This window comes from Grus americana, chromosome 4 (assembly GCF_028858705.1).
Source record: "Grus americana isolate bGruAme1 chromosome 4, bGruAme1.mat, whole genome shotgun sequence".
Classification (NCBI taxonomy): domain Eukaryota; kingdom Metazoa; phylum Chordata; class Aves; order Gruiformes; family Gruidae; genus Grus; species Grus americana.
In genome coordinates this window covers 56,697,993-56,725,442 of record NC_072855.1, presented here as the reverse complement: position 1 = coordinate 56,725,442, position 27,450 = coordinate 56,697,993, and the positions used below count along the sequence as shown (strand labels likewise).

At 42.0% G+C, this 27,450-nt stretch overlaps 1 protein-coding gene across 3 annotated transcripts in view; it reads left to right on the top strand.

Moving 5' to 3' along the window:
• Nucleotides 1–6,273: 6,273 nt before the first annotated feature.
• DKK2 (dickkopf WNT signaling pathway inhibitor 2) overlaps nucleotides 6,274–27,450 on the top strand; it is a 62,292-nt gene continuing 41,115 nt past the window's right edge. Inside the window, exons 1-2 of one of the 3 annotated variants that reach the window (XM_054824284.1) lie at nucleotides 6,274–6,308; nucleotides 25,536–25,744. In XM_054824284.1, the coding sequence (XP_054680259.1) occupies nucleotides 6,302–6,308; nucleotides 25,536–25,744 (216 nt within the window). In that variant the 5' untranslated portion in view covers nucleotides 6,274–6,301. Of the gene's footprint in view, nucleotides 6,309–23,571; nucleotides 23,612–24,910; nucleotides 25,745–27,450 lie in introns of those variants that run through there. The other 2 variants (XM_054824285.1, XM_054824283.1) reach the window with 2 other exon arrangements.

Genomic DNA, 27,450 nt, shown 5'->3' with positions numbered 1-27,450 from the left:
AGAGTTGGGCTGAGAGCAGCCCTTGGGAGAAAGACTTGAGGGTGTTGGCGGCTGAAAAAGCTCAACATGAGCCGGCAGTGTGCGCTTGCAGCCCAGAAAGCCAACCGTGGCCTGGGCTGCATCAAGAGAGGCGTGACCAGCAGGTTGAGGGAGGTGATCCTGCCCCCCTACTCCGCTCTTGTGAGACCCCACCTGGAGTACTGCGTCCAGCTCTGGGGGCCCCAGTGCAGGAGAGACATGGAGCTGTTGGAGAGAGTCCAGAGGAGGGCCACAAAGCTGATCAGAGGGCTGGAGCACCTCTCCTATGAGGACAGGCTGAGAGAGTTGGGGTTGTTCAGCCTGGAGAAAAGAAGGCTCCGGGCACACCTTTATAGCAGCCTTCCAGTACCTGAAGGGGCCTACAGGAAAGATGGTGAGGGACTGGTTATCAGGGAGTGTAGTGACAGCACAAGGGGTAATGGGTTTAAGCTGAAGGAGGGTCGATTTAGATTAGACATAAGGAAGAAATTCTTTACTGTGAGGGTGGTGAGGTACTGGAACAGGTTGCCCAGAGAGGTTGTGGATGCCCCATCCCTGGAAGTGTTCAAGGCCAGGTTGGATGAGGCTTTGGGCAATGTGGTCTAGTGGAGGGTGTCCCTGCCCACAGCAGGGGGGTTGGAACTAGATGATCTTTAAGGTCCCTTCCAACCCTAACCATTCTACGATGCTATGATAAATCTATCCCAAAGAGACATGTTTTGCAGATGAGATGTGATGGAGTAGAAGGAACACAAACAAGTGAGGACACTAACATTGTTTCAAAGAGTACAACTGCATGCAGAATCAAATAGATAAGAAAAGGCAAAGCATAAAACTAAAAAAAAAATCTGGGAAGATCTTAATAGGTAAGAAAGACTTCAATGTGCACTCTTTATATGATCATCTCTGTTCTCACTTCCCTTCAAAAAAGAACATATACATTTTATCCATATCTGATGGAGGTATTTAAGAGGATAGAGTATGATCAATGGGAATGGAAATGATTGAGCAGTAATAGGACAGACATCATCTGGAGATCCTTACTGCAGAGCAGGCTAGGTGTTTTCTGTAAAGAAAGGAGATTTCAAGTAAGAGATGTAATAATGTTGCCTCAGTTATGGTTTTCCATGCTGAACTCATCACCAAGTAGTAGGGGAAAAAAACAAGTCAGTTAAAAAGGCAAAACCCCTTTCCTGAAAGGTCACTGAGGTAGGCAGAAAGTGTTCATTGGTGTATTCTGCCAGGAAGAGGGAGCTCCTGTAGACATCAGATTTGGTGAGGATTAATAGTCAACATTTAATAAGATTTTAATTCATCACTTTAGTGAATGGAATTCAAATTTTCCCTTGTCAGTTCTCCAGTTTACAGCTGAGAGTAATCCTCTCAGGCATTAAGCACTGAGGCATCACTCGATATCCAAGATATTTCAAAAAGTAAACAAATGTGTTCCTTGTTTCTCTCCCCGTTATGCTAGAGTTAGATTTTGAGGTTACTGAGTTTGGGGGAGGGATAGTAGGAAGGAAATGTGCCATGTATTACTTCGTTTGGTTAAAGAGATGGCTTGTGCATTTTACCTCCAACTCCTGAAGAGATGAGTTCCCACAGTTGTGAACATCCTGACATAAGCTGGGGCTAAGCTCTGGGCAAAATTGCTGGTATTGCTATGTTGCAATTTCACAAATCATGAGACAAATATAATTAGTTTTTTGTTTGTTTCATGATATTTGAAATTACAGAGGCAGTTGCTGTGCTGTTTTTCTGTTTCTAGATTTTAAAAAAAAAAAAAGTTTACCTACATGCATGATAGAACATACCGTGTGGTATTACTTCTGGTTTTCGTCCTCCCTGTTAGGAAAGATGGTATGTTCCCCAGCTGTCTCCTGCTTTCCTCTCTGCAAGAGCACTCAGCTCCCATCCTGTACCTTGGAGCAGGATGTGGCTGAGGCCAAAACCACTAAGGGTGATTTTTGCAGCTTGGAATTTCCCCATGGCTATTGTGTCCATCTCCTAAGTATAGCAGAAGAAAAGTGTTTGTCTCAGCAATTGCTTTTGCTAAGGGCTGATTTTAAGTGGTGGACACTGCTGCTGTAAACTCAGCTTCATGTCATTGAAATGATGCACCATGATTTGATTGCTGAGCAACCTCTTACTGCTTTGCTTTTGCTGAGAGGTTGGTTGGGGGTTTTTTTTGTCACTCATGTCTTCAGAAAACTAAGCACTCTGTGTGAGCTGCTGTACACTATCCTTCAATTTTCCATGGCAAATAAAGTGCTTGTTAAACTACAAGTGCCTCCTAGAATGAAGTTACACGTGGAGTTATGAGGTGGTATTTACATGACTTTTAAATGTGTATGAATCTGTTGGTGGCTTTATACTAGTACCAAATAAAGTCAAGACCTCTCAAATGTTAGTCTTTGTATAGAAACAGACCTTTTTACATTAGATGGTCGAGGCTTCAGTGTTAAATTTTTGCAGGTAAGAAGGCAAAAGCATTTTAAACAAAATGAGATAAAACTTGCACCTTTTTTCCAGCCTCTGTTTAAGTAGGCTTCCTACTAAGAGAAATTATATAATTCTCAGCCTCATTAGAAGGAAGTCAAGTCAAGTCAACTCATGCTATTTTAGTAACCAAGTTAAAAAAAAAAAAAGAAAAAAGTTAATGCTCAGTATAGTTAATGCTCAGTATTTAAATAATGCACTTACTGTTGGTGAAATTGTTCCTACACTGCAGCAGGCTCCAAAATTGTTTACAATGCCAACCTGGGAAATGATAGCACTCGGGTATGGTCAGTTCTCGTGCGAGTCTAACACACCTTAAGAAATGCATTTAAACCTTTTTCCTGTCTCGATTTTTTTTTTTTCTGTAATGGATTAAATGCAGTATTAGTCTACAGATGCAGCTATGACTAGGATCTGATATAGCAAAGCGTGTAATCAGGTGCAATCAGAGTTGCTACCAGGGTGAGGAACCATCACTGAGCATCACCTCTTAGAGCTATGAATTTTCATCTTTCCAGGTATCTTTAGTGATTCCTGAGCAGTGCTAAACATCAGACCTTCACAGCAGTCCCAGCTCTACTTTCAGTGGCATTCATGGGACTTGATTTATCAATGGGAAACAAGTATTAATCTTGCTGAGAGCCTGTGATTGCCTTCCCTGTGCCATCCATTGCTTGTCCTGCTCTGACTCCAGCAGTTTGTTCCGGTCCCATGCTGGCCCACAGAACTGCTGTTGCTCCTGTCATGTAGCATGGCAAATGAGATCACTGGCTTGCTCTGGGTTAAAATAACCCTTTTTGCTTTCATTTGTGTAAAGTTATTTTTGTAAACATTTGTGCATATTTATGTTTGTGTAAGATTAATCCCTTCTTCTGGTTTTCCAGAACATGGTGCTATGGATAGCTGAACCACCTCAGCTGAGAGGTAACATGGGAAGAAGGGAGCAAGAGGAAAGAGCTGCCTAAGCTGTTTCTGATGCTAACACATGAAAGGCTGGAACTGGAGCTTCAGTGTATAGGTGTATATAGGGTGTATAGTGTATAGCATGTTGGCTTTGGTGGCAAAGCCAATTTCCTTGTTCCTGCTTTGTCCCCTGCAGTGTTCAGTGACTTCCCCTAACTCACGTGCAATCTGAGCTTATTCCCTAGTGTTACTAATGATGTTGCTACTGTGCTTGTAGACTTAAAGTAGAGCATATAAAAGATATAAAATTGGTCTACATTCTTATGGCTTTTTATATGTGAATTCCCTGTCTTAAATGAAACTCTTCTAAGCATTGGAATTCAAATGGGAACATACTAGAGCTTCCTGGATATTGTTTCTATCAGTCATCTTTCTAGCTCTATTTATTTTACATATCAATGATTTTTACTAGAAAACGAATGTATGCTTTGTCTGCGCTAAGGAGAGCAGCAGAACAACCTGAGCTATAAGAAGCGGTCTAGCCATTGCTGCGTGGAGCCCTCCAGGAACTGGTTTACCCTGCACTGCCCCCAAAAATTTGCACTCTCCTGCCTACACCCTACACTTAGCTTGTACTACAGGACTAAATATTGACCACGTCCATTTCCGCTCTTTGTCAGGCTTTGTTTGTGGCTCAGAAGCAGCATGGGGAGGGTGGAGGCGCTTACATTTCTTCATGCTTGTATTAGCCATTGGCTCTAGATCAAGAAATATGTGAGCAACATTTATTAAATATGATCAACTGCAGACCTGTAAGTTCATGGCACTTCCACTAACATTTTTCCATTTAAACTCTTAATTCTCCCTCTTGTGACCTCAAAATTGTAATTTATTGCAATCTGCTAGCATTTGAACATTTCTGATGTTAGAGACAGAGATCTGTGAATGTCCAGGGGCTAGATGATCTCAAGCCAGGTTAGCAGATCTCAGTCTTCCAGATCCTTGAATGTGAACTTTAGGTATTATTTTTACAGAAGGCACCGTTTAGTTCAGTGAGAGCCGACTCTATTTTCAGGGTTACAGGCTGGGATTTGTGCTTTTATTGAGCTACACAGCAAGCAGAGCGTGTGGAAACTCCCACTGAATAAGCCAGAGCGAAGCGCAAAGGAGGCCTCCAGACCCACACACAGGATGCTGCTCTGGCACAGTCAGCTCTCTCGCCTGTGCCTATTTTGTAATAACCTGAACCATATTATGCCTGGTGATTTGTTAAATTTGCATTCAAATTTGAGTTGAAAGTTGAAACTGTGGCCAGGCTAAAGTCATCTGGAGTTTTGCCTTTGACTTCAAAGGGCCACACTTTTTATCCATCCAGGTCTACAATTGCACGAGTGATTTGAAGGAGCACTTTTTCAGCTCCTCTGCAGACCCAGGTCTATTTGATGTATAGCTCTCTGCCATGGCAGGACAATCTTTTCTCTATGAGATTTCTGTGCTCCTCTTGCTTATTCCTTCTCCTGAAGTCATAAATCTCTGTTTAGGGCACCAAAATCCTTCTCTGCAACAGCTGGTATTGATTTTAAAGATGCTTCAGGTAAAGAAAAAAAAATCAGTGGAAGGAATATAATTCCTGTTGGCAGGCATTTTCCCCTAGATATTAAAAAAAGAGAAAATGATTTTTTTTTCCCTCTCTGTCATGCTTGTTTGTTAGAAGAAAAAGAATGCAAGAAATCTCACCCCAGACCCCAGAGCAATGACCAGTGACACTTGCCATCACTGCTCCATCCCGCAGTGCAAAAGCCCCTCTGGGGAATGTAGGAAAGGAAGGAGAACTGCAGAAAAAAGTAGTGGGAGAGGGATGCAGGACTCCCCTAAGGAGTGACAGGGTAGATCTCTTTTTATGTATGTTTTAAAAGTCACTTACAGCAACTTTTAGAACAATGTGGTCCCCCTGCATCTCTCTGGCTGAAGAACCTAACCGTGCAAATAGGCAGGATACTTAACAGCTTTCCTTCTTCCATCCTCCACTCCCCAAATTGTTCTGGAGGCCCTGGCTGTTCTCTTAGCTCAAATAATGTTTGACAGTTCAGTAATAAGACAAAAGACAACCTTTTTTTTTTTGTCTCTTTTAATCCGGATAATTTAATACAATAAAGAAGCAGAGACATCAAAGCAAAGAAACTATATACATTGTACAAAGCATTGGGAATCTGTTCTCTTTTCAGAATTTTGACATGCGCTATGTAGTGTGGTTACAGCTATTAAGAAAATACAGACATCTTTCCATGCAGTCCTCTTGCTATTTAAAACAATCATGTGAAATCTGTTTTGATGCTGCACAGAGACACATACAGCTTTATTACTGGCTTTCAGTGAAGGTGGGTAGAATATGTTGGCCTTGTACTTCATTAGAGCAAAAGCAGGGCAGTTAATTCTGAATGAGAGACATAGATTCAATTTATGACACAGTACAAGTTTTGTGTATGTAGACTGCTTTCTTGTTCTGTCTTCAGAGCTCTGCTTAGCTTCTTTTGAAACATGTTTGATTAGCATTTATTGCCTGGGAGGGTGTTTTCAGAGGCTTTCCTGTCCTACACCCTAAGACTTAGGTAGGACTGCTATTGAGACCTAATACGGAGATGCATAGGATCTGCCCTTATCATCTCTCTTATCTAGAGGGCAGCGTGTGCCAGCACCATCGCTAATGAGCACAACAGTTCCTGAAAGAGTTGATGGAGGGGACAAAGGTTCTAACATTGCTCTTAATTTTTCAGAAAATGTCTCTTTCGTGGATTGGATCACCCTATCTACCTTCAAGCAGTTAAAATACACACAGACTTGACCGCAGTGGGTGACGATTTAGTCATCTCAGGAGGAGAGGATGACCTGTAAGTTATGTCTTCTTCCGGGATTCCAAATGTAACCTTAACTCTGGCCTGCTATTGTTATTGCTCTCCTCCAATGTGTTTGTCAGAGCTATGGAAAGACCTTCTTGAAGGCAGGGTGAGCTGCAGGGCCGCAGTAGCTCTGAAACCTACATGCACAATTCTTTAAGTTGAGGCATGGACAAAAATACCACAGTCATTCAGAGAAAACTGCCTGGCTTGATTTTTTTGAAAGTTGAGTCCAAGTTATCTTAGTTACCAAGATGATTATGCTTACTGGGCTCAGGGTATTTTGATAATTATCATCCCTAAAAGTGTTTTACAACAAGTGGGGAGGTGGTGCCAGCAGATTACTAAGCATTAAATTGATGAGAAGGGCTGGGTACAAGGTTTCAGAGGGTGGAGAGATGAATGGTAGTTGCTGTGCTCTTTTATTTAGCAGTTCATAAAATTTCATAATTATTTTGCCATATTATGTTGCCTGATTAGCTGCTTAGCGGGGAAGGTGACACAGCAAGGCTGATTTTAAAAATAAATACATATTTGTAAAAATGATGTGTGCGTACACCAGGTCAAGGGTTTCTTGGCAAGATTTCCAAATGCACTGAGGTATCTTAGGATTGTCAACTTTCTAGTTTGGTAGGGATACCTGGTGGGTAGGGAAATTCAGCAGACCACTGTCAGTCCAGAAGAGATGGTCTTCATTGCTCCCAAGTATAAATGTAGTTGTACCTCCCCACACGCGTTCTGATCTCTACTTCTGGGTGAAAGCTTTGGAAATAAACATTCATCCATTATGAAAACTTCTGATGTGAATAGTAAAACTTCGTGGGTTTTTTCCTTTGGTTATGACCCATGATGGGCTACTCAAAGAAAGGAAACCATATTTGGTAAAAATCAGGATTTGTTGCTAACAAATAGGTTTTATTCATATAAAGAATGTATTTTATTGCTATAAACTATTGGCTAAAGACCCAGGCTAGACATTGGCTAAAGAGACATAAAGAGACAGGCTAGACATTGGCATCCACCAATGATAAAACTGTGAACCAGACCAAGGGGATATAAGCAAAGAAATAGATTTTTTTTTTTTTCCATCTTGAATCTGTAGATGGATTCCTGTGATTATTTAGTGCTCTTTTAGCCACTAAAGTTCCCACTGGAATCTGATTTGTCTTGATCTGGTCCACTTCAGGCATTGTTACTTAATCTTTTACATATTCCAAGATGTCCCTTGGATTACTAACCAGCCATAATTTCCCCCGGAATAACTACCTTGCTGCACCCAGATAACCGTCTTCATATGAATGTCATTTTTTGTTGCCCAACATGGACAAATTCCAACTACTATTCCAGTTGGGATGACAAGGTTTTTAGACAGCAGTAGTAATTCCTACATAAACTCCTACGTAGAGGAGATAGACTTACATTAAAAACATATTTATAAGCTGAAGCTGCTCCCTATGGAAAGGGGATTTTAGGACTGGTGCATCTCTTTAGGTAGGCGAGCCCATAAAATCAGGCTGAAATACGTTTAAGCCACCAGCTAAGTGCACAGCTGAACCTAGCATAGCTGAAGAAGGACTTCAGGGAAGCATACAGGTCAAGAGTTATTATCTGGAAAATATTCCAAAGCCAAATGATTGGAAAATACTGCTTTTTGGTTTTAAAGCTGGTAGTATGACAAAGTAGTGAGTGACAGTCACTTGTACTGTGTAACTTGGATACAACAGTTCCTCATTTGTCATAAAAAAAATCAATTAACATTTCAAAAAGGCATTTTGTACTTTTCAGATGAGACTGACATTTCAAATGTAATATATAATCTGTATGTCAGCAGCTAATTTTCCTGATGTATTATGTCATTTTCTGAGCATATCTAGAGAAATGGGATTAATACTAAACTTCTATTTTTTTTGTTGTTGCTTTCAGAATAATTATAGTGCAATTTTTATTAACAATAGAGAATGATAATCATTATAATAAAATAGAATCACATGTTCTGTGCATCTGTAACTTGTATAAAGTGAATAGGACACTTCATTATTACCATTGGCAATAGCAATTATTATTCTTTTCATATGAATCAGGCTTTATTAGTATCAGGCCAAATACTATGTATTATGACAGAGTAAGTCTCTTTAAGGATGTGGGTAAAGACGCACTGTGCGGGGGGGGGGTGGGAGCAGGCACAAATGAGCGAAAAGGAACTGTAGCAAGCTTTGAGTAATCTTGTGTTTGAATCCAGTCCTGTAAAGCTTTAAGTATATGTTAAATTTTACTCGTGTGAATGGTGAAGCTGTTGACTGAGACTTGAATTATCGAGTGTTGCCTTAAAGTGGGAGCTGCCAACATGTAGCATAGAAGGCATGTGTGGCCCATGAAACATCTCACTATATTTGAGCTCACTGAAGAGGAAGGCTAAATATCCACCAGCCAAGCGTTGGCATGGTATAAACCTGCTGCAAGCACTGTTTTCTCAGCACCAGCAGGGCTCCATTTCCAAATGGCCACAGCATAGAAGTGGACAGATGATCCACTCCAAAGGGTTATGATACGGAGGATCCTTTCCCAGTACCTCATGCTAGGAGATGTTCAGAGATGTGCCTCAGTGCGCTTCACTCAGTGGTGTGTAGGTACAGAGAACTTATTTCCAAGACACAGGAAAGCACATCCAAGCCTTAACAGTACTGTATTAGTTATTTATTACACTTATTAGAGCTTCTGAATCAGTAACATCCTGTGCACTTATTTCTCAGGTTAGGATATTTTTCCCCCCCAAGCGATATGAAAACTCTTATGAAAATGTTCTTGATAAACTGTTCCTTTGATACTTAGCTGGAGCAACAGGACTTCTGTTGTTCCAAAGTCCAGCTTTGCTTTACATGTTGCTCACAGGACTAAGAATTTGTGTTCCCTAATTCAGGGCATTTTGTTTCCTTTCCCCAAAACAGGGACTCACAGAGAACTACGTGATTCAGAAGGCTTGAGCTCAAAACACGTTGAATACCTTTGAGAGAAAAATAGCACACGGTAGTGCAAAGAAGCATCTCTTAAATGAGATGACAGTTCAACTAGCAAGATGCAGTTGCTGCGCAGCTCACTAGAGGGCATGTGACCGTACTTTATAATCCCACAGATAAAGAAACTCTGATTTGGGGGGGGAGAGAAAAGGGGGGGAAAAAAAAAAAAAGTAGTCTTGCAGCCCACTTATTTAAATTGCTCATTCGACTACCTTGTTTGGAAAGGAAGTTTAGATGAGTCTTGTAGTGTGCATATAATGCCTTTTCTTTACCAGGGAACCAAGGCAGAGGTATGCTCTGCAATTTACCCTGAATTCATTTTATCCACTTCTTCATTCTTACTTTTTTTTCTTAATGTTTCTCTGCAAAAAATGTAGATACCATATTGATCCCTTCTTATGGAAGCTGCCAGAATAAGCAAATCAGATATTCACTATAAATATTTCAGAATATCTAGCATTTCTATTTGTAACCACTTAATCTTGTACACATGTTAAAGGAAATCAATTTTTAAAAACAATTATTTGAGATTTAAGTTTTCTGTAGGCAATAGAACCTAGAGGACCTAGTTATTTTTAATATATAAACTATTCCCCTACCTTGGAGCTTTAAAATATAGAGGCATTCAGGTCAGTTGTTTTCATCTGCTGTATAAACAACCCCTAAATCTCCTGAATTTCCTAAGTATTTCCAGTTGCTTTCAATTTTGGGGTTAAAAAAAAGGCATAATCCAAATAAGTCTAGCAAAACTGGTTTCCCCCTCATTTTTCTGTCGTGTCTCGTATTATGCCTGAGTGCAAAGCCATTTATGTCTTCTACAACTGTAACAACTTTGTATTTGCTGAAGTGAGAGGACACAGGTACAGTACAGATTGGTTAAGAATAGATGATGAATGAAATATGGCAGAAGACGTTGCTCTGGGAGTCCCGGGCCAAATTCCAGACTTCTTCACTTAGGTTTTGTTTTAGTTCAAACTCTTACTGGTACAAACAGAATTTGGTTGAGCAGTAGCCCCTGTTTTTTCCAAGCATCTTTCTTCTTCATCTCCTAGCTCCAAGAGCTACATCTAAAAGACAGCAAATGAAAAAGTCCAGCAATTCTCTTGGGCTTCGCAGTGAAGAGCCCTGCAGAGGGACTCTAACTTCATTGTTTGCTGAGCTTTGTTTGCTGCATCTCCCATCCATACCTAAAGAAAAGAGAAAGAGGTGTTAATGTTTGCGTGGTCCGTGAGTGGCCGCTGAAACCTGCCAGCTCCTCTCTGGCACGCAATTCAGTTGAAACACATCTGTTAAATTTTTCTCCCTGACCCATGTCACTGATCATGGCATTGCTCGCTCTCTGTTTTTCATTTGTGTGTTCCAGGTACCGGTGTCTGGTCAGCATCCAGCCCCACCTAAGCTTCCAAAGCTCTTCACTTCGCTTCCCACCCCTGATGTGTGCACTCTTATTTCTCTGAGCATACTCCTCTGCTCAGCCACTGAGTCACCCTGGTTCTGCCTTCGCACAGCTCACATGGCTTTTCTCTCCTGCCCTTTTAGTATTCCCTTTGTGAACTGATAACTGTACGTTTTATGGGGGGAAAAAACCATAGTGCATCTGTGCGGATAATTTTAAAAACAGAGGGGAGATAAAAAGCTGCACTTTGGACACGTAATAGCCAAAAGTTAGAATAAGTTATCCTCTTTAATCATTCCTCGAGGTTCTCTTTTGCAACTGTGCCTATAAAAAGCCTCTGAAGGACGATATGGCTGAGGCACAGAGGAGACTAGATAACACTATGGCTTTAATTAAGTGCAAAAGATGTAAAACATAAGTACATGAAAACTAAACCTAAATGGCTATATACTCCTCCCTTACCCTTCATACATAGTTTTAAACAATCTCCTGTTTGGGCCAGAACCTATGGCGATGTCTGCACTGCAGGCTGCAGTCCAGCGAGCAGAGGTGGCTTGGAAACGGCGAGCGCGAGCATCAGCCTGGTGCAGGTGGCAATCCAGGTGGGGCAGCTGTCAGCCCAGGGCAAACCACAAAACCACTTGAACAGCCGGGCAGATTAACCTGCTGTCTTCTGCAGCCAGCACCCAGCCAACTTGCTTAAAAATAGCTCTTGTAGCTCGATACGACACTACCGTGTGTTCGCTTAGTCACATCCACCGTCTGGACAAGGGAGGTGAACCTGGCCGGTGCTGCCAGGTGACATAGCAACAGCAACATTAAATAAAGATCTGCTCTGGGAGATGGGGACAGTTGCCGCAGGGCCTCTGCGAAGCTCCTTTGTCATGTAACAAAAGTCCCTGGGTAGGTTCTCTGTCTCATCTGCATTAAGACGGAAAACAGCTGGGGTTAAGCTGACGCACTTCAAAATTGTATTTTAAGTCAAATAGTTACATTAATGAGGGACTGATACCAACCATCCCCCTAAATTACTTTCTAACTTGGTAAACACAAAAAACTTAACTCTGTTTAGCCATAGTTAGGAGAAAAAAGGAAAAAAAAATTAAAAAAAGCAGCCAGCTCTTTACTGAAGAAAAACAAACTCGATGTATCAAACTAGCAAGAATTTTTTTTTTTTTTAATATTGTTTCCCTTAATAAAGAAGAACCCCACTCTGCATCTGCCATGAAGATTTGGATGGTGGGTTGAGATTACACTGAAAGTCAGGGTGGCCTACATCAGAAAAGTTGCATTTCACAGAACATTTGCTATTGATATGTTGGGAAAGTGTCAGACTTGCGGGAGGACTGGAGAGTATTTGCATGATACATTAATAAGAAACAGTTTAGTATACTAGATTACTAAAGCATGGTTAATTTTGAAGCCAAAGCCCACACATTCTTAACTTTTTTTCCCAGCTGAAGAGCCAATATACTCATGTATTGTACAGGAACCGGAGCGTTATTCTTTGAAAGCAAACCCAGCATTTAGAAAATCCCAAACTGAGCTAACAGCACAGCATATAGGCATCACACAGGGTGTTATTTTAAGCTGTAATGCAGAAACGTCAATACACTTGATAGCTTTATTTGCAGCACGCGTGTTTTGAGAAAGCAGGTTACATACATTCTTGCTTTACAAGTCCTGTGAAACTGAGATAGTTTCATTTGTCTTGGAAAGGGCGGTATCTGACAGACTGACAGGTGACCTATTCAACAATTCTGAGAGGTTTTAAAAGATGCGGGGACATATGCTCCTCTCCCTCAGTTTTGAGAGGGAGCTGCTTTTTGAGATCGCTGTCCTCTTCCCAGGAGCATTTTGAAAAACAAGTTAATTTCTGAACTGCAGAGATTAACCGAGTTTAACAGAGTTTGCTCCAACATCTCCAGCTACCACGCTCGTCTTTCGGAAGCATTAGTCCCCTTCCCCACCTTGAAAAGAACAATGGACCTATAGGAATGTATGCCCTCTAGGGCTAGTTTTAAACATAGTATTGACAAACTAGTCATAGATCATATAAAGAATTAGAACTAGAGTACATTAAGTATATTCTCAGTTTAATCAATGCAATCAAAAAATAATACAACCTCCAAGTCGAAACCAGGCATGGTGTCCACGTTGCTGCAGAATGGAAAAGCTATCAAATGCTGCTGCAATTGGCTGGTCATCTGTAAATACAATGTTTAGTAACTGAGCAGTAATTTTTATAATTTTTATAAGTCAGAGTGAGGGACTGTGTGTGTTTGCATGAGTGAGCTAATTGTCTTGATTTTTTTTTTTTTTTTTTAGCAAATTTTCTCTCTTTGCTAATGACTGTATGGTAACAGGCAGTGGCTTCCCCTGAAGCAGCAGAGCTCCACCTCCCAGCTGCTTTGGGTTGGGCACTTGCCTTACAGTTAGCTTCACCATTGCTCCGGTGAGAAACTCTTGAGTTGTAGATGGTGTCCTCTGAAAAATGCCATAGATTTTCGCTCCTTTTTTTCTTTTTTTTTTTTTTTTCCTGAAGCATACCTAGCTCCGATAGTAACCATCTGGATTCCTTTGATGGTTTGTTACTACCAATGTGTGGTAGCGAATAAAAAGAATAGCCACTTAGCCTTTAACTGGGTCACAAAATAGTACCATGCAATTTGGGAGGGGGTTGTTTCCACAAAGATACTCGATGCTCCTGCCCCAGTGATGCTGTTGATGATCATCTGTAACCCAGTGGGGACAGAGATAACAAAAACCATGTGTAGCTAGACAATACGTATGTTAAAAAAAAAAATTAAACAGATATTGTAACAGTAAACCCATGTTAATTTCCCTTTGATTAGTTCTAGAATCTCTGTGAAGAACTTGCTCAGAGTTTTAGATAAAGTATTATGGTTTTATCACAATAGTGTGCTTGTGATGCATGGAGATATGGATATAAAACATCTTTTCAGTAAATCTATATAGAATTTAAAAATTAATATCAGAATTGATGCTTTGCTTTAATAAGAAGCCATATATAGATGTTTGCACTTTATTTTTCTTTCCTCTTCATTCCCCCCCATTTCAAAATTGCAGACTATTTACTGTGATTTTGTGAAAAATTCCTGACCAAGAAAGATTAAGATTTAGCAAGCATCAGTAACAACTTGGTTTCGTTTGGTATGTAAAATTAGGAAGACTGCGTGGCCCAAACATAAAGTATGAGGTAGAATTGAGGTATTCTTTGCACATTGGAAATCAGAGTCAAGTCTAGGCACACACATAGAAGTAAAAAAATTTGAGATTTTTAAAATATAAATGAAATGCCAAAATTGGTGAGACTGGTGAATGAAAGAAGAGTCAATGTAGTAAATTGCAGGCTTGAAACCTTGGGTTAAAGCCCATTAAAAAAAATAACCATAAAACATTCCTAGATTATTATCTGTTTTACTTCTTCCTGTTGACTCTCTTAATACTCGTTCTCTTTCCCTATTAGTTTTTGCTCTCTTTCTCATAATTTGAATGCCACTGTTTTAATAATTTAATCATTCATTCTCTCACTCGTGGTACTTTATACAATTTTGAGGTGGCTAGTAGCACCTTTTGTCAGAGTCCAGTACTTCTGTGGGGTTTCAAAATCTGTCATTATCGAAATGGGCAATGTGAGTGAGTTCAGTACATGCTATGGCAGGATACAAGTTAGTATTTTGGACTATGAACTAATGCTTCAAGCCTCTAGGGAAGCCTAAAAGATCTAGCCTGGGCTGAAAGAATCAGAAACATGAAATGGGACTCATTCTAAAACCTAACATTTCCATGTTTCCATTAATTCATTATGTTTTGCTTTGAAAAAAAAATGGAAAATCAAATTCAAAGATCAAAGTCCACATAGCTTTCTACACACAAACTAGCATTTCATCTAGATTATACATGTAAATAAAGTTGCAGCTTGCTCCTAAGACATAAAAAAGCAAAGGTCAGATGATGGAAATAAAGGGAAAAACATGTAAGTCTGTTTGTTCTGCATTTCTTGGCAGCCAGTACATTCAGTATTCTGGTACTTGTTATGTAGAAAAATAGAGCTGCCTATTGTGGATAATAGCAGAAAAGGCAAAGGACCGGTTCTGCTCCTCTTGTAACTCCATCGGTGTCAATGGACTTACACCAGGAATTCATTTGGCAGGGGTCTCCGAGTCACCACTTGAGGTTCAAGTGCTAACTTCTTCCCAGAAAAATTATGCTGAGTAAGGCTGGCAAAAAGGACCGATTAACTCTTTCAGCTGGAAAAATCTGGGACAGAGCAGGCCCTGGAGCACACTGCTAGGAAAAGCCAAGCTTTGGGAAGCTTAGGCTGAGGTTTACATAGTTATTGCCTTTGAATTACCAAAGGCCAGAGTGGGGCTGAGTTACCAATTGCCACAATGGGCATGAATTTACACGCTCCCTGGGATATTTGGGTTTCGAGCAGTGAAGCAAGCTCCCTTCTCTCTATCGCACTGGCTGCACACCGAAGAGAAGAGGCTCCCCTTCCTTCCCCTTATGACCATTTTTGTCATTGTCTTATGCCGAGAGAAAAATGAGGAAACAACTGCAACCGAGGAACGGGTGTAAACACACACGCACGAGAGGAAAACCGCAACACGTTGTTCATACCTGTAACTATTGAGCTTCACAGTTGCTCTCCATTGCCTGTGCAAGAAGCCAGGAATGCAGCCTGTATAGTTTGTTGAATGGCTATCCTAATGTTACCCTCTTTTTGAAGATTTTAGAGGGGAAAAAAAGTCCATAATTCCGGATTTTGCTGCTACTTTATTTAGCAGCTGTATAGGCAGTGTCTTTAAAATGATATGGATTGAACCTCTTTTTTTTCTGTCCACTTTCAACAACAGATAGACCAAAGAGATGGGGTATCTTCGGTGCTAGCTTGAGGTTCTTTTTCTCTGCTATGCAAGAGTGGGATACTAATTTGTTCTTCTCCCACTTTTGTGAAAATTGCATATGGAATGTTATTTTTTTTCTTTCACAACAAACGTAATGTTCCCTGCAAAGCACATCTTTGTAGGTGGTCAGAAAGAAGTCATTAAATTGGCTTTTCCATGGCAAAACTGTTTCATCTGAAACACACCAGAATTTAAAAAAAAAACCCAGAAATGAAATCTATTTGCAAAACGAAATGTTCCTTTTTTTTTTTTTAAATTACTTTTTATTTAGACATTTACTTTATTCATATATTGCTAATCATTGCAAGCATATTGGAATGAAAGGACTAAGTTGGTCAGGAATGACATTTAAAACATTATTTCATTAAGAAGTAAGATGTCCCTTATTTGGACAATTATTTATAAAGTCTACATTTTTTTTAGAGCACAACCCAATTGGAGAGGCAGCTCATAAGTGATCAATACCAGATTCTTATTTTATCAAATGCAGTCATATTAGCCTGTTACTAGGACAGATTTGGACTCTAATGAACTAACCATTCAGCATAAATTCTTCTATTGCAGATAAGGAATTTTGCCATGTCATATTATCTCCTGAATCTACAGCAATATACTTGTGCTAAAAACCCCTGCGTGGGGGTTTCTGTTCTAGAAGACTTCTCTCTTTATCGTTTAGGTTTTTTCTTAAATAAAGATGGGGAGTAGAATTGAGCAATCACACTGAGAAAGAAGAAACCTCCCTAACTCCTTCTTTGCAAAGCAGAGGCTCTACTCTTTCTCTGAGAGTGGGATATTTGTTACAGCCTGTAGATACACCATCCTAGCTCCAAAAACATTTGTTTAAGGTAGGTTTGCAAGCCAAAGCAAAAGTTTGAAAATATTTTTACATTTGCTGTTTTATACAGTCTTCAGATGTGACTCCATTTATCAGAAAACACAAGATAAATGTAATAAACAGCAATCAGCTTTTTCAGTACTTATTATAGCTAAGGTTGCACAATGGTTTCCATTCTAACTCCCTTTTCAGCCTCATAATTTTCTGCTGCTTTCATTCCTGAGAAGGGAATTTTCCTTACGGTTATTTTTCTTTGGAAAGTTTGAGTAACTTGGCTCCAATATTGCCAAGAATATTGCAAAGAAAATGGGTGTATGTAGACTTGCTAATTAGAAGTATTTTTATTGTTTTAACAACTCTTCAACATATGCAGCTGGGGAAGGGAGGCTGAAATTTCAGCTATTTCCGTATCAAGCCAGCCATCTTTCTGGGCTACCGCAAATTTGCGTTTTGGTTTGCGTGTTGTGATCCTCTGGAAAGCCACGTGCTGTGCATGCACAGCACAGCTCTCATACGTCTTCCTCGCGGCGCTTCGTGCCGGGGAGCGCTGTGGTGGGGCCAGCAGCAGTCCTGCACGTGGACACGGGAGGAGGAGGAGGAAAAAACGCTGCCTGACCATTGCTGCTCCTCTCGCTCTGCACGTGCAGCTCGCTCCCGTCGAGCAGACCAGAGGGTTTAACTTCTGGCCTCCCCGGCACGAGACCCCCACCTTTGCTGCGTTTTGCTGAAACCTTTCCTTTTGGAAAGTACTTCTTTCTCTGCAACGTATACCGCTTTGGGAGCGTGGTCAGGCTGAGTTCAGTTCAGTGACACAGTGAAGATGTTTTGGAGAAAAAAATGAAATGGCTTAAAATAATTTAGATTGACTGGTTATTCCACGTGGCTTTTGAAGCAATGCTTATTGATGGTTATTAATTTTAGTGGGCTGGGAGTGTTTCCCTTTGCTTTTGTTGTCCTCCCAAGAAATCAGTGATTCCAGCTCTGAAGGGTTAATGGTTGTCAGAGGGGCGGGCTGATTCAAAACCTGAACTGTGAGCAACTAAGTTAGTGGCAGCACAGTGTCATTAATTAACTATGACACCATCCTGGACTGTTTTAATCAGGAAAAGAAGTTATTTATGAGGAACAACAGTAACATTCAGTACTTGCTGTCTTGAAAAAAAAATCAGCAGGAGAAAAATCATAAATATGGATTTCAAAACAGTTTTATTGCATCATTTGCCTTCCTGCTCATGAGGAGCATGGCATTAGGAATTAGACCCAAAAATACAGAAATCAAAGGATGCGATATTTCTTCTCCTGTTTCCGTGACCGGGGTTGCACGCTGCGAGCCTGCCTCTCTCTGGGCTGCGGTTGTGCCTCCTGCTCCGGCTGCAGCCGGGGCCACCCGTCGTGGCTCAGCTGGGCCAGGCAGCAATTACACCAGCGGCTGCGCTTGCAGACGGTTTTGGGGGAGAGGGTAACCTTTAGAAGGAGAGGTGAGCTGGGACCTCTTGATGTGGCCGGGCTACGCAGGCGCGACGTCAGCACGGGGATGTTCTGCAGTCGGCGTCAAAGCCCTGCCAGGGGTTGTTTGTGGCAGCAGCCCAGCAAGCGCTGCGCTGGCTTGCTCTGGTTACTGGGTGTTCCGGCAGTCCCAAGGAGCGACGCTGAGCCACCGCTGCCAGCACCTCGCTACGCCATCCCTGCACTGTGCTGGCAGCACGTCCCGCAGCACAGAGTGGTCGGGCATGAAGGATGAGGATGAGGAAAAGCTTCACCCGCCTGGCAGCCGGTCCCGGCAGCTGCAGAAGGGGCTCCCTGGCACTTTTGGATTGTGGGGTAGGGCTGCGGCTTTCACCCGTCCTCTGTCAAGAAGGAAAGAGAAGAAGGAGTGGCCAGCTCTTGGGGCAGTGGTCACACCTGTGGACTGGTGGAAACCTGGCATAAGCTCTAATGAGCGGTTCCCCTGATGCTAATATAGAAATATTACCTGTGGAGAAGGGTTTTGTGGTGGCCATAGCCTGCATTAGGGTGGATTTCTGGAGCTGACGCTCACCTGTTATGCTTTCAGGTATTGCATGCCACCACCAGTCCTCTGGGTGCTTTGCTGGGGCCACAGTCCCAGGATACGAAGCATTTGGTGGAAACGCTGGAGCAAGAGGACCCCTTTGTCCCCGTCCTACAACCAGTGCCTGTGCTGCCTTGCTCCTGTACTGCTTGCTATGCAAAGCCTTCTTGGGGAGGGGGATTGGTTGTAAGGTGAACACAAAAATGGTGAAAAAGGAAAGAAACGAACCCAAAACATGTCCCCATAAAGAGCTAGAGGACAGAAGGGAGGAAGGACCTCCTTAAATATGCTTTTTTAAAGAAAATGTTGTATCGCTAAGCTAGATGTTGCTTGATGGTCCCAATTGAATTTTTAAGTCAGAAGTTAGATAAAAGAGTAGGCCCTAGGGGCAGTGCTAAGGGAGATTTAGCCATATCCAAGTTGTGAGACTTGCTGTAAGGGGCAATGGAAATTCAGCACAGGTGGTGAACTTAAAAAATAATAACAAAAACCAATACACCTCTGTGCTATAGAATGTCTTTCATACAACAAGTATCCCAAAATGCTTTATATAGAATTAAAAACAGATTTAATTTGAAGAACAGGTAATTTTGTTTATTTAAGGGAAAGAAAAACATAGGACATTAGACTGGACTAAAGCTGGTATAAATAAAAAATGGTTCAACTGAAGACAAGTGGCTTAAAATATAGATGCTGTAAAATACACAGGATTATAATCTGGCACATAATATTTTGCATTTACAGCATGTAATTTTGGCCCTTTGGAGGAGGTCAGGTAAAGGATCTCCCCATTTTCATTGTATTTCCTTTTTGTCCTTAAATTGAACATACTGATTTCTTGTGTTCCTTTATTTCTTGCTTTTGTCTTGATTTCTGCTAGACTCTGGTTTTTCCAAACATTTCCTCTTTAAAAAAATTTCAGAGACAAAAGGGGAAAAAAAGGCAAGGGGAAAAAAAGGCAAGAGAAAAAAAAGGTTACTCTTCCATGCCTTTCCTGCCCCCCCATAAAATTCCCTCCCTACAAGAAAAATGAAAAAAGGGCTACAATGAATTTAATGGAACTCCCTGGCAAAGAATATAAGGGGGGAGTTCATCCAGAAAAATTACGAGATAGTAGAAAAGCAATTAAAACATTGATATTTTTCAATTAAAATACTAACAAATTGATTTTTTTTTTTTTTGCCTTTTTTATTTTGGCAAGGATAAGTAGTGAAACTGGAAAAATTCTACAAAAACCTTTGTTTAAGGCCATTTAACTTTTTTTTTTCCCCATTACATTTATAAACAAGTTTAATTTAAAGAAATACCAAAGCCTTTGTAAAACAGAAATATGTGTTTGGAACACATAAACCTCCAACATTTATTTAGGGTACGAATACCTGATTTAGAAATAAATACAAGCTTTACTCTGTTGTGTGTCTCCTCTTTGTGGGTGAAAATAAGACAAAAGAGAAACCTACTTTTCTTACACAAGGCACACTAATTTAGACCCAAAGAGATACAAACGCATATTTCTGCATTGAAATATGAGTATATTTTAAACATTAAATGAGAAGCGAGTACTTGTGGCTCACTGCTGTAGTTCTCCGTGTTTGCAGCTGGAGGTCTCACTCGTGCTCAGTGAGCGTTTGCCCTCTTGGCTGTTGAGCTCCGTGCGCCTGGGTTGTAACCAGCACGGCCTCTCCTTCTGCCTACTGGCAACCTGCAGGGGAGATCAGCAGTTAAAGATGGGCATGGGGGTCTCCACACAATCTGCCTCCCATAAGGGCCACCTCTGGAGGACCCCAGGAAGATCTGCGGTTACGTACGCAATGGTCAGGAGCAGGTTCAGTCTCTGCAATATGGTACGTGATGAGAGATTTCTAGTGACCATCCCGTGTGTTATGCAGCATTTGCCACTGACCGTGGTTTTTGGGGTGATGCTTCTTCCGTTATTCTGTATGCCTAACTGCAAAACACCATTTAGGGCAAAAAACTGTATTGCTCTGAAATGTTTGACTACACGCACACACAAAAAAAGGAAAGAATGTGAGCCTTAGCTTCTCCAAACTGGGCACCCAAACTTACTGGTGAACTTAGTGGTGAACCCTCTTCCTGCCTGATCTTCAGAAGTGTGACAGCCTCTGCCTAGTGAACTTCATGTACTTAACAACCACTGGGTTTTGTATCTGGTTCCTCTGTTAGATGCCCTATGGCACTTAAGTGTTTTAGAAGTTCTTGGTGTCTCTCAAAATCTAGGTTGTAGTGGCACAGTCATAAATCTGAAAAACAGAGATGCTTCTTGGTATTTTTGCCTCCATACCATCTTATTTGAGTAGGTATTGTGACGTAAATCTGTGTGTTTAAAGGACATAAGAGTTGCTGCAATGAGAAACATAGGAAATCCACACCTAGGCTTGGAAGCCTGTATTTGATCAGTTTGGAGTACACAAGGCGTGGGCTAGCTAAAAGGGAAAAACCCCCACAAAATACCAACTAGCTTGTTTCTCTACAGGTATATCTATATATCATGCTTTTGTTGAGGGGGGAAAAAAACCCCAAACAAATCTTCCCCAACACAGGTTTAGTGTTCTGTCCATCTATTTCTGATTTTTTGGTTGAGCAGCACGTTGGTCTGGCAGCAGTTGCCCTGCAGTGACGTGGGTCGTTGCTTCCTTTGGAGGGAACCATCTGGCAGGGTAGCAAAGCATAACCCGTTTCCTCAGAGATGTGGCAAGCTGTCTTCTCTTCAGAGCAGGGAGTTACAAGACAGGTCTTGCCCTGTTGGAAAGATACCTACTTCCGTTCCCACTAAATGTAAATTAATGTCTGGAAACTTAGTTGAATCCAGCTGACTGATGGACTTCATACTTAACTAAATCTGGAATGATTTGGGAAAAAAAAAAAAAAAAAAAGAGTTTGGGCACCTGTTGTTAAACATCTGAAAAGCTTTGAGCATTCCTCCCTAGTTTTCTTCAAATTTCTAGAGGTTATGAATATGTGGGGACTTTGTTATTTACATGAAAGGAATTGGAATGTGGCTTGCTTTTGACATTTATTAACTTAAGCAATAACTTTAATAATATATTCATAGATATTTAATTTAGAGTCTACTTACAGTCTGGTCCTTTAGGTGCTGTGTGCCTCTCTTTAATACCACATATCCTATTTATTTTAGGAAGAGCTGAATGATACTCGCATGAGGTCATCATATTGTGTTTTTTATTGTCATGGATTCTCTTTGCGTGTCTCATCAGTTTATTTTGTTCTTTGTAATCTTCCCTTATTCAAAGCAACTCTGGTGGAGAATACTCCACCAATGACTTAGAAATTTCTGTTCCTTCCTGTGCAAGAGAAACACAGGTGGGTATTTTTTTTTTTGGGGGGGGGGGGAAGGGGTTGGGGTTTTTTTAAACCGTATCTGTTACATCTGAATACTAACGCGATATGCCATCTTATATCTCTCAGTGAAGCAAAAGGCAACTGGGTGGAGGTATTTCTTGAGTGCACGCAAGAGATAACATCCAAAAAAAATTATAATTTGAAGGTGACAGCAATAGCAACCCCCGAAGTTAACAAACAAGTCAGTTAACAGATTCAGAGCCTAGTTAAATATACCATAAATTCCAAGTTGTATAAAGCATGTTGGAGAAGAAGGTTGTTTGAAGGGTGAATTAACACAGTGTCCCATATATTTTTATCAACAGTCTAGGCCCAGCTATAATTTTAGGAAATGTCTTAGGGGGTGAGAAAATGACAGTTTGCTTGTCCAGTTTTTGTGGTAATCTTGCAGAACCTGCCGACTTGATATTTTTACAAATTTGGTACCATGCATGAAGCAGGACAGAGCAGGGCTAAGGCTCCACGGTGGCATATATCGGGAATACCAGGAAGAGAGATGTGAATTGTAACTCTAGTGTCCTCTGCAGTGTATTTATCCCCAGCAAGAAAACAAGATGTGACTAGGGCTGTCCATGGTAATAGGAAGAGAAAACACAGGATTGCATTATTAGAAATCAGGGAGCTGTTACCAGTTTGTGTTTCTCCATCTCAGCTTGATCCTGTATGAATGGGTGGGTGGACATCATGAGGTTGCCTGTGCCTGTGTGTATATACCCAGCGTACGTATGTCTGAGTGGATTGCGTGTTTCTCTGTGGCTGTGATTTTACCCATTTTGTGCGTGTGTGTGGTGTTTATACGACTCGCTGCCAGCTTTCAATGAAATTATCTGTTCCAGCTTTTCCTGGTTGCTTTTGGGTTTGGGAGGAGTGAAACACCAGGAGGGCTGGGTGTCAAAAACAATCAAAAAGGACTGGCTTTTATCAATTTCTTGTGAAATTGCAGATTGCTTTCTGATCTTTTAGAAACATTTCCTTACAAATGTCTTCAGGAATTATCAAGGATGAAGATAGAAGTGTAATTTTAATTTATTTAAGGCTGCATAAAGATGGAAAAAGGAAATTCTGTGAAGGTGGCAAACATTTGGGGGGAAGAGGGGTGTTTGTGGTTTTTTCCTGAACCTAGTTTTCTGAAATCAAGTGCTAATAAAACTGCTTCCAACTTCAAAAACCAGTAAACATGAGCTCATCTGAAGCCCAAGTCAGAGCAAATGCCATGCTCTGTAGAACAGTTTAAAATCCAGTCTTGAGGGTCAGTATATCATTTCAGTTGTTACTTAAAAAAAAAAAAATCATTAATAATCCCCTAAGGTCAAAGATCATTAGATAAGAAAGATTAAAAAAAAAAAAATCTGCTCTGTGAGATGGGATTAAATCCACCCAAAATATTCTAAGGTTTGAGCTGTGGAAAAAGATATAAATTAATCCACTGTTTACGAGATACTTTGTTTAACAGAACACAAGCCCTGACATTAGGACACACTGCTAGCAGTCACATGTCGATAGACAACATTTTAAGAAACTTACCCAAGGAGGTGTGGTGCACTGAGTATTCCTGCAGAGACCTCCTAAACCCCCAGGAGGGAGCAGGAGTGCTGGGGCCAAAAGAGTGCTCCACTCCTCCCTGGTACTCCTTGCCTTAGCAACTTCCTTTTGCACAGCTGGTAATTTAGAAGAAATGAAATTTCAGGTATGTTTTACTTCTTCACCCCTTCTGCTGTGTAAAGAGGTAGAGTAACTGGAAAGGATTGATAGCTTTGAGGAGGGACCCCTCAGAAGAGGGGGAAAACACAAAAATTCTCTGTACTGTTCCCAGATGTGGCAGAGTTTGTACGGGAACATGTGGGGTAGCAAGAGGGCTGCTCCTCTCACCACCTTTTGTTCCCTCCACCTCACTCTCACATGTCCAGGGGAAAGACAAGGGCTTGTAGCTGCTCCGCAGCAGTACACAAGTGCCCCACGGTGATGTTCTCCACACAAAGTCTTTTGCAGGTAACAGGGAAAAGTTAAGAACTGGGATTACCACAGTTCTGCTAATTTTGCACTCTGTGTCCGTGTTTACCTTCCTTTTCCTGAAAAACGGTGTTTTGGCGCTGCGGCAGGGAGATCCAAGTGCCTTGGAGCGTGTGGGTGTAGTTAGTAGCACCTGGACGTTTCACAGCAGACAGATGTGTGCTCACGCCAAGGAAACGGAGAAGATGAATATGAAATAAATACCTTGGGTTGCTAGTGGCACTGTGAAGGGTCCCGTTTAGGAGATGTGCTGTGCACCGTTAGTGGCTGGACGTGCTCTGTACCCAGGCAGTGGACTTGGCAGGCTCGGGCAGGATTTGCCTGCCACCCAGCACTCTGAGCACCGCAGGACTAACGTGCTTTGCACCTCTGAGCATTTCGGGCAGCTGAAGCACCTCGACACATGCTTCAGTTCGGCAGCGCGCTTCGGGGAGCCCGTGTGGAAAACCTGCCGGCAGCCGTCCCTTTCGGCGAGACTTCACCTCCGCGTCCGGGCTGGGTACCGGAGCGGGGTGTCCGGGGCTGTGCGCTGCGGGCAGAACCCGGCCGGAGAGAGGGGGGAACCCGCCAGGCTGGGGAGAGAGAGCGGCCTCCGCAGCGGGGGGGAAGACGGGGGGGCGAGAGTCCCTGCGCGGCGCGTCCCTCCGCTGGGCTGGGGCTGGGCGGGGAGGGGACACCCGCTGCCGGCGGCTGTAATAACAGGGGGCAGCGAGAGGCCGCCGGAGCCCCCCGAGTGCGAGGGGGAGCAGCGCAGGAAGCCCGCCGGGGGGGGCGGGGGGACGGGTCTGCCCCTCTGGCCGTGTCCTGGCGCTCCCGCCGCGGGTGGGGGCCAGCCCCGGCGCTCGCCCTGCCCTGCCGTGCCCTGCCCGCCCCGCCGCCGGATGCCCGGAGCCCCTCGCCCCGCACCGGCTGGGCTGGAGGAGGAGGAGGAGGAGAAGAAGGAGGAGGAGACCGGGCGCTTTCACTCCTGCTGGCTGCTGAGGCTGAGGCAAAAGACAGAAAGAGGAGGGGAATAAAAAGTAAAGAGAGGGGGAGAGAGAGTGAAAGAAAACTAAGCCCAGTTTTTGCCGGTGCTGCTTGGATTGGATCTGGTTTGAGTTTCCTCTCTGCTGGCTTGTGCAGCAAGAGAGGAGGAGTGGGGGGAAGCAACTCACTCACTCTTCCTCTGAAGCTTAAGCAAACGTGCTAGTGACTGCACTGGCGGGAAGCTGCCCTGGGTGCAGTTGCCTCGTAGCTTATTGCTCTCAGTTACTAAAGAATTGCGTGGACTTTTCGAGGACCTGGAGGAAAAAGCCATCACTTCACAGACCCGATAGTTGCTCAGTGCCTATAGACTTGACGCGTTTTTTTCCTAGGGGATTCTTTTTTTTTAATTATTTTTCTCCCGCGTCTCTGCGAACAGCAGTTCCTTGAGTGTGTGGCATTGAAATCCATTGCTTTGTTAACAACTTTGGGAGATATTTTTAAAAACTTTTTTTCCCTCTCTTTTGCTTTCTTTGTCTTAAAAAAAAAAAAAAGAAAAAAAAAGATAATCCTTTTGGGGGGAGGGGAGATGATCGTGCTGATGTGGAATAAGTGCTCCTCCTGTCTCCTCTTACTAGCCGCGGTCCTGATCGTGGAGAGCTCCCAGCTAGACAGCTCCAGCTCCAAGGTGAACTCCATCAAGTCCACCCTGATGGGGGAGGCTCCAACTCAGGCAACCAACAGATCTGCAGGCATCCACCAGGGACTGACGCTTGCTAGCAGTAAGAAGGGCAAAATGCTAGAGCAGATGGGAAAACCCCCCAAGCACTATCACCGGCAAGGAGAGGTAGGACATCGCTTCATTGCTCGAGTGTCTGTCCGTCTGTGTGCTATATGCAAATAATTGCTCCCCTCACATTGTTTTCAAAGCCTTACTGTGTTAAATGAACTAATTTACTTCATCAGGGTTGTCTGGGACAATATCATGTCATAACTGGTGTTAAGAACTGTGTAAGTTGGAGTTGGAAGGTTTTAAACCTTTCATTTTTCTCTGTAGGGTTAATAACTGATGGAAGAAAGAGTAATTAAAAAAATACCATCTTCAGCATTTCTTTGACTCCTTCACAGGGCTGCTAGAAGTAAAGGAAGAAATTTCTTGTTAACTCTCAGACACTAAATGAATTGAATTTGAACAGGTGAGGAAAATTTGAGCATGAAGTGAAAACTGCATTTAGAGTGGTGAAACAAACTTGGTTTTACAAAACACACCTAGCAATTAGATCTCTGATATCTTTCTCCATGGTGAGAATAAAAAAGCATGCTGTCCCAGTGGTATAGTTTAAGGCACATTCATTTGCTTAATATGACAGAAAATAAATTCTGGGTTTCTTGTCCAAAATACACTCTAGTGGTTGTGGAAGTTTTATTTGGTTATGTCCAGTTGAGATAAGTGGGGAGCATCAGCCCTGAATATGAAGGTTAGTGTTAGGAAGAAAAAAAAAAATTATAGAAACTTTATGAAAGAAAGACCCTGACTTGCTTATGTAGTCTTCTTTCCTCTCTACCCTGCTTGGAAACTTGGAAGTCTGATGATAGAAAATTATCTGCATTCAACTATCTTTCTGGTAAACTATAAAGCAGCATTTTAAGCCATCAGTCCTCTACTTCCCTATCAAGTCTCAACTGGGATGGTATGAATGTTGTGCATTGTGGTGTCGAAGGAGGTAGACTTCTTCAGAAAATATAGATTTTATACTATTGGGTATTATTAATACCTCCAAATACAGCTGCTTTTCATAAGCAACAAACAGCATAGCAGCAAGGGAGCTGCCAACATTCAGCACTAAAAAGGCAAAATTCTCAATGCCTGAAGGGTCTGTGTCTTGCCTGTTTTCCTTAAAGCAGCAGAGAAGCTGCAAATTCAAGCAATCCACTGAATTTGCTGAAGTGTTTCACATCAACTTCCTAATAATTGAATGTTATCGTTTGGGTTTGCATGCAGGCATAACAACAGTGGCGGTAGTTTTGGGTTTTGCGTGTGAGAAATTTGGTTTTAAACTCCTCCAAGCTTTCTTTCCCTAGCCACTCAATTGTTTTATAATTTACTCAGAATTTGGTCGCCTCTCCTTACCTCTAAGCAAAGTTTAGTAACAGATGCTGTGCTGAAGTTTCATATTACTAAAGTACTGTGCTCTTTCCTAGTGCACATTGTAATAATTACTATGTTGAATCACCTTGAGGAAATACAGGAGCATGATACACTTTCTTATAAGTTTTCCTTGGGTTTTCTTTTGTTTTCAGTGAATTCACAAAAAAATCACTATATAGAACCTATTTTCCCACTGAGTGTTATCTCAGTCTCAGCACGGGCTGTGGGATTTGTGGGGCTGCCTTGTACAGCCCCAAACACGATCTATAATTTTGCCTTTTGGGGAAGTCTTGCCACCTTTCCCTGCGTACAACATCTTTAGCACTTCAATGTGTATCCAGTGCAATGTAGAGAATGATTGATTATAATTCACCCAGTTCCTGGAAAACAAGTTGCACTGCCTA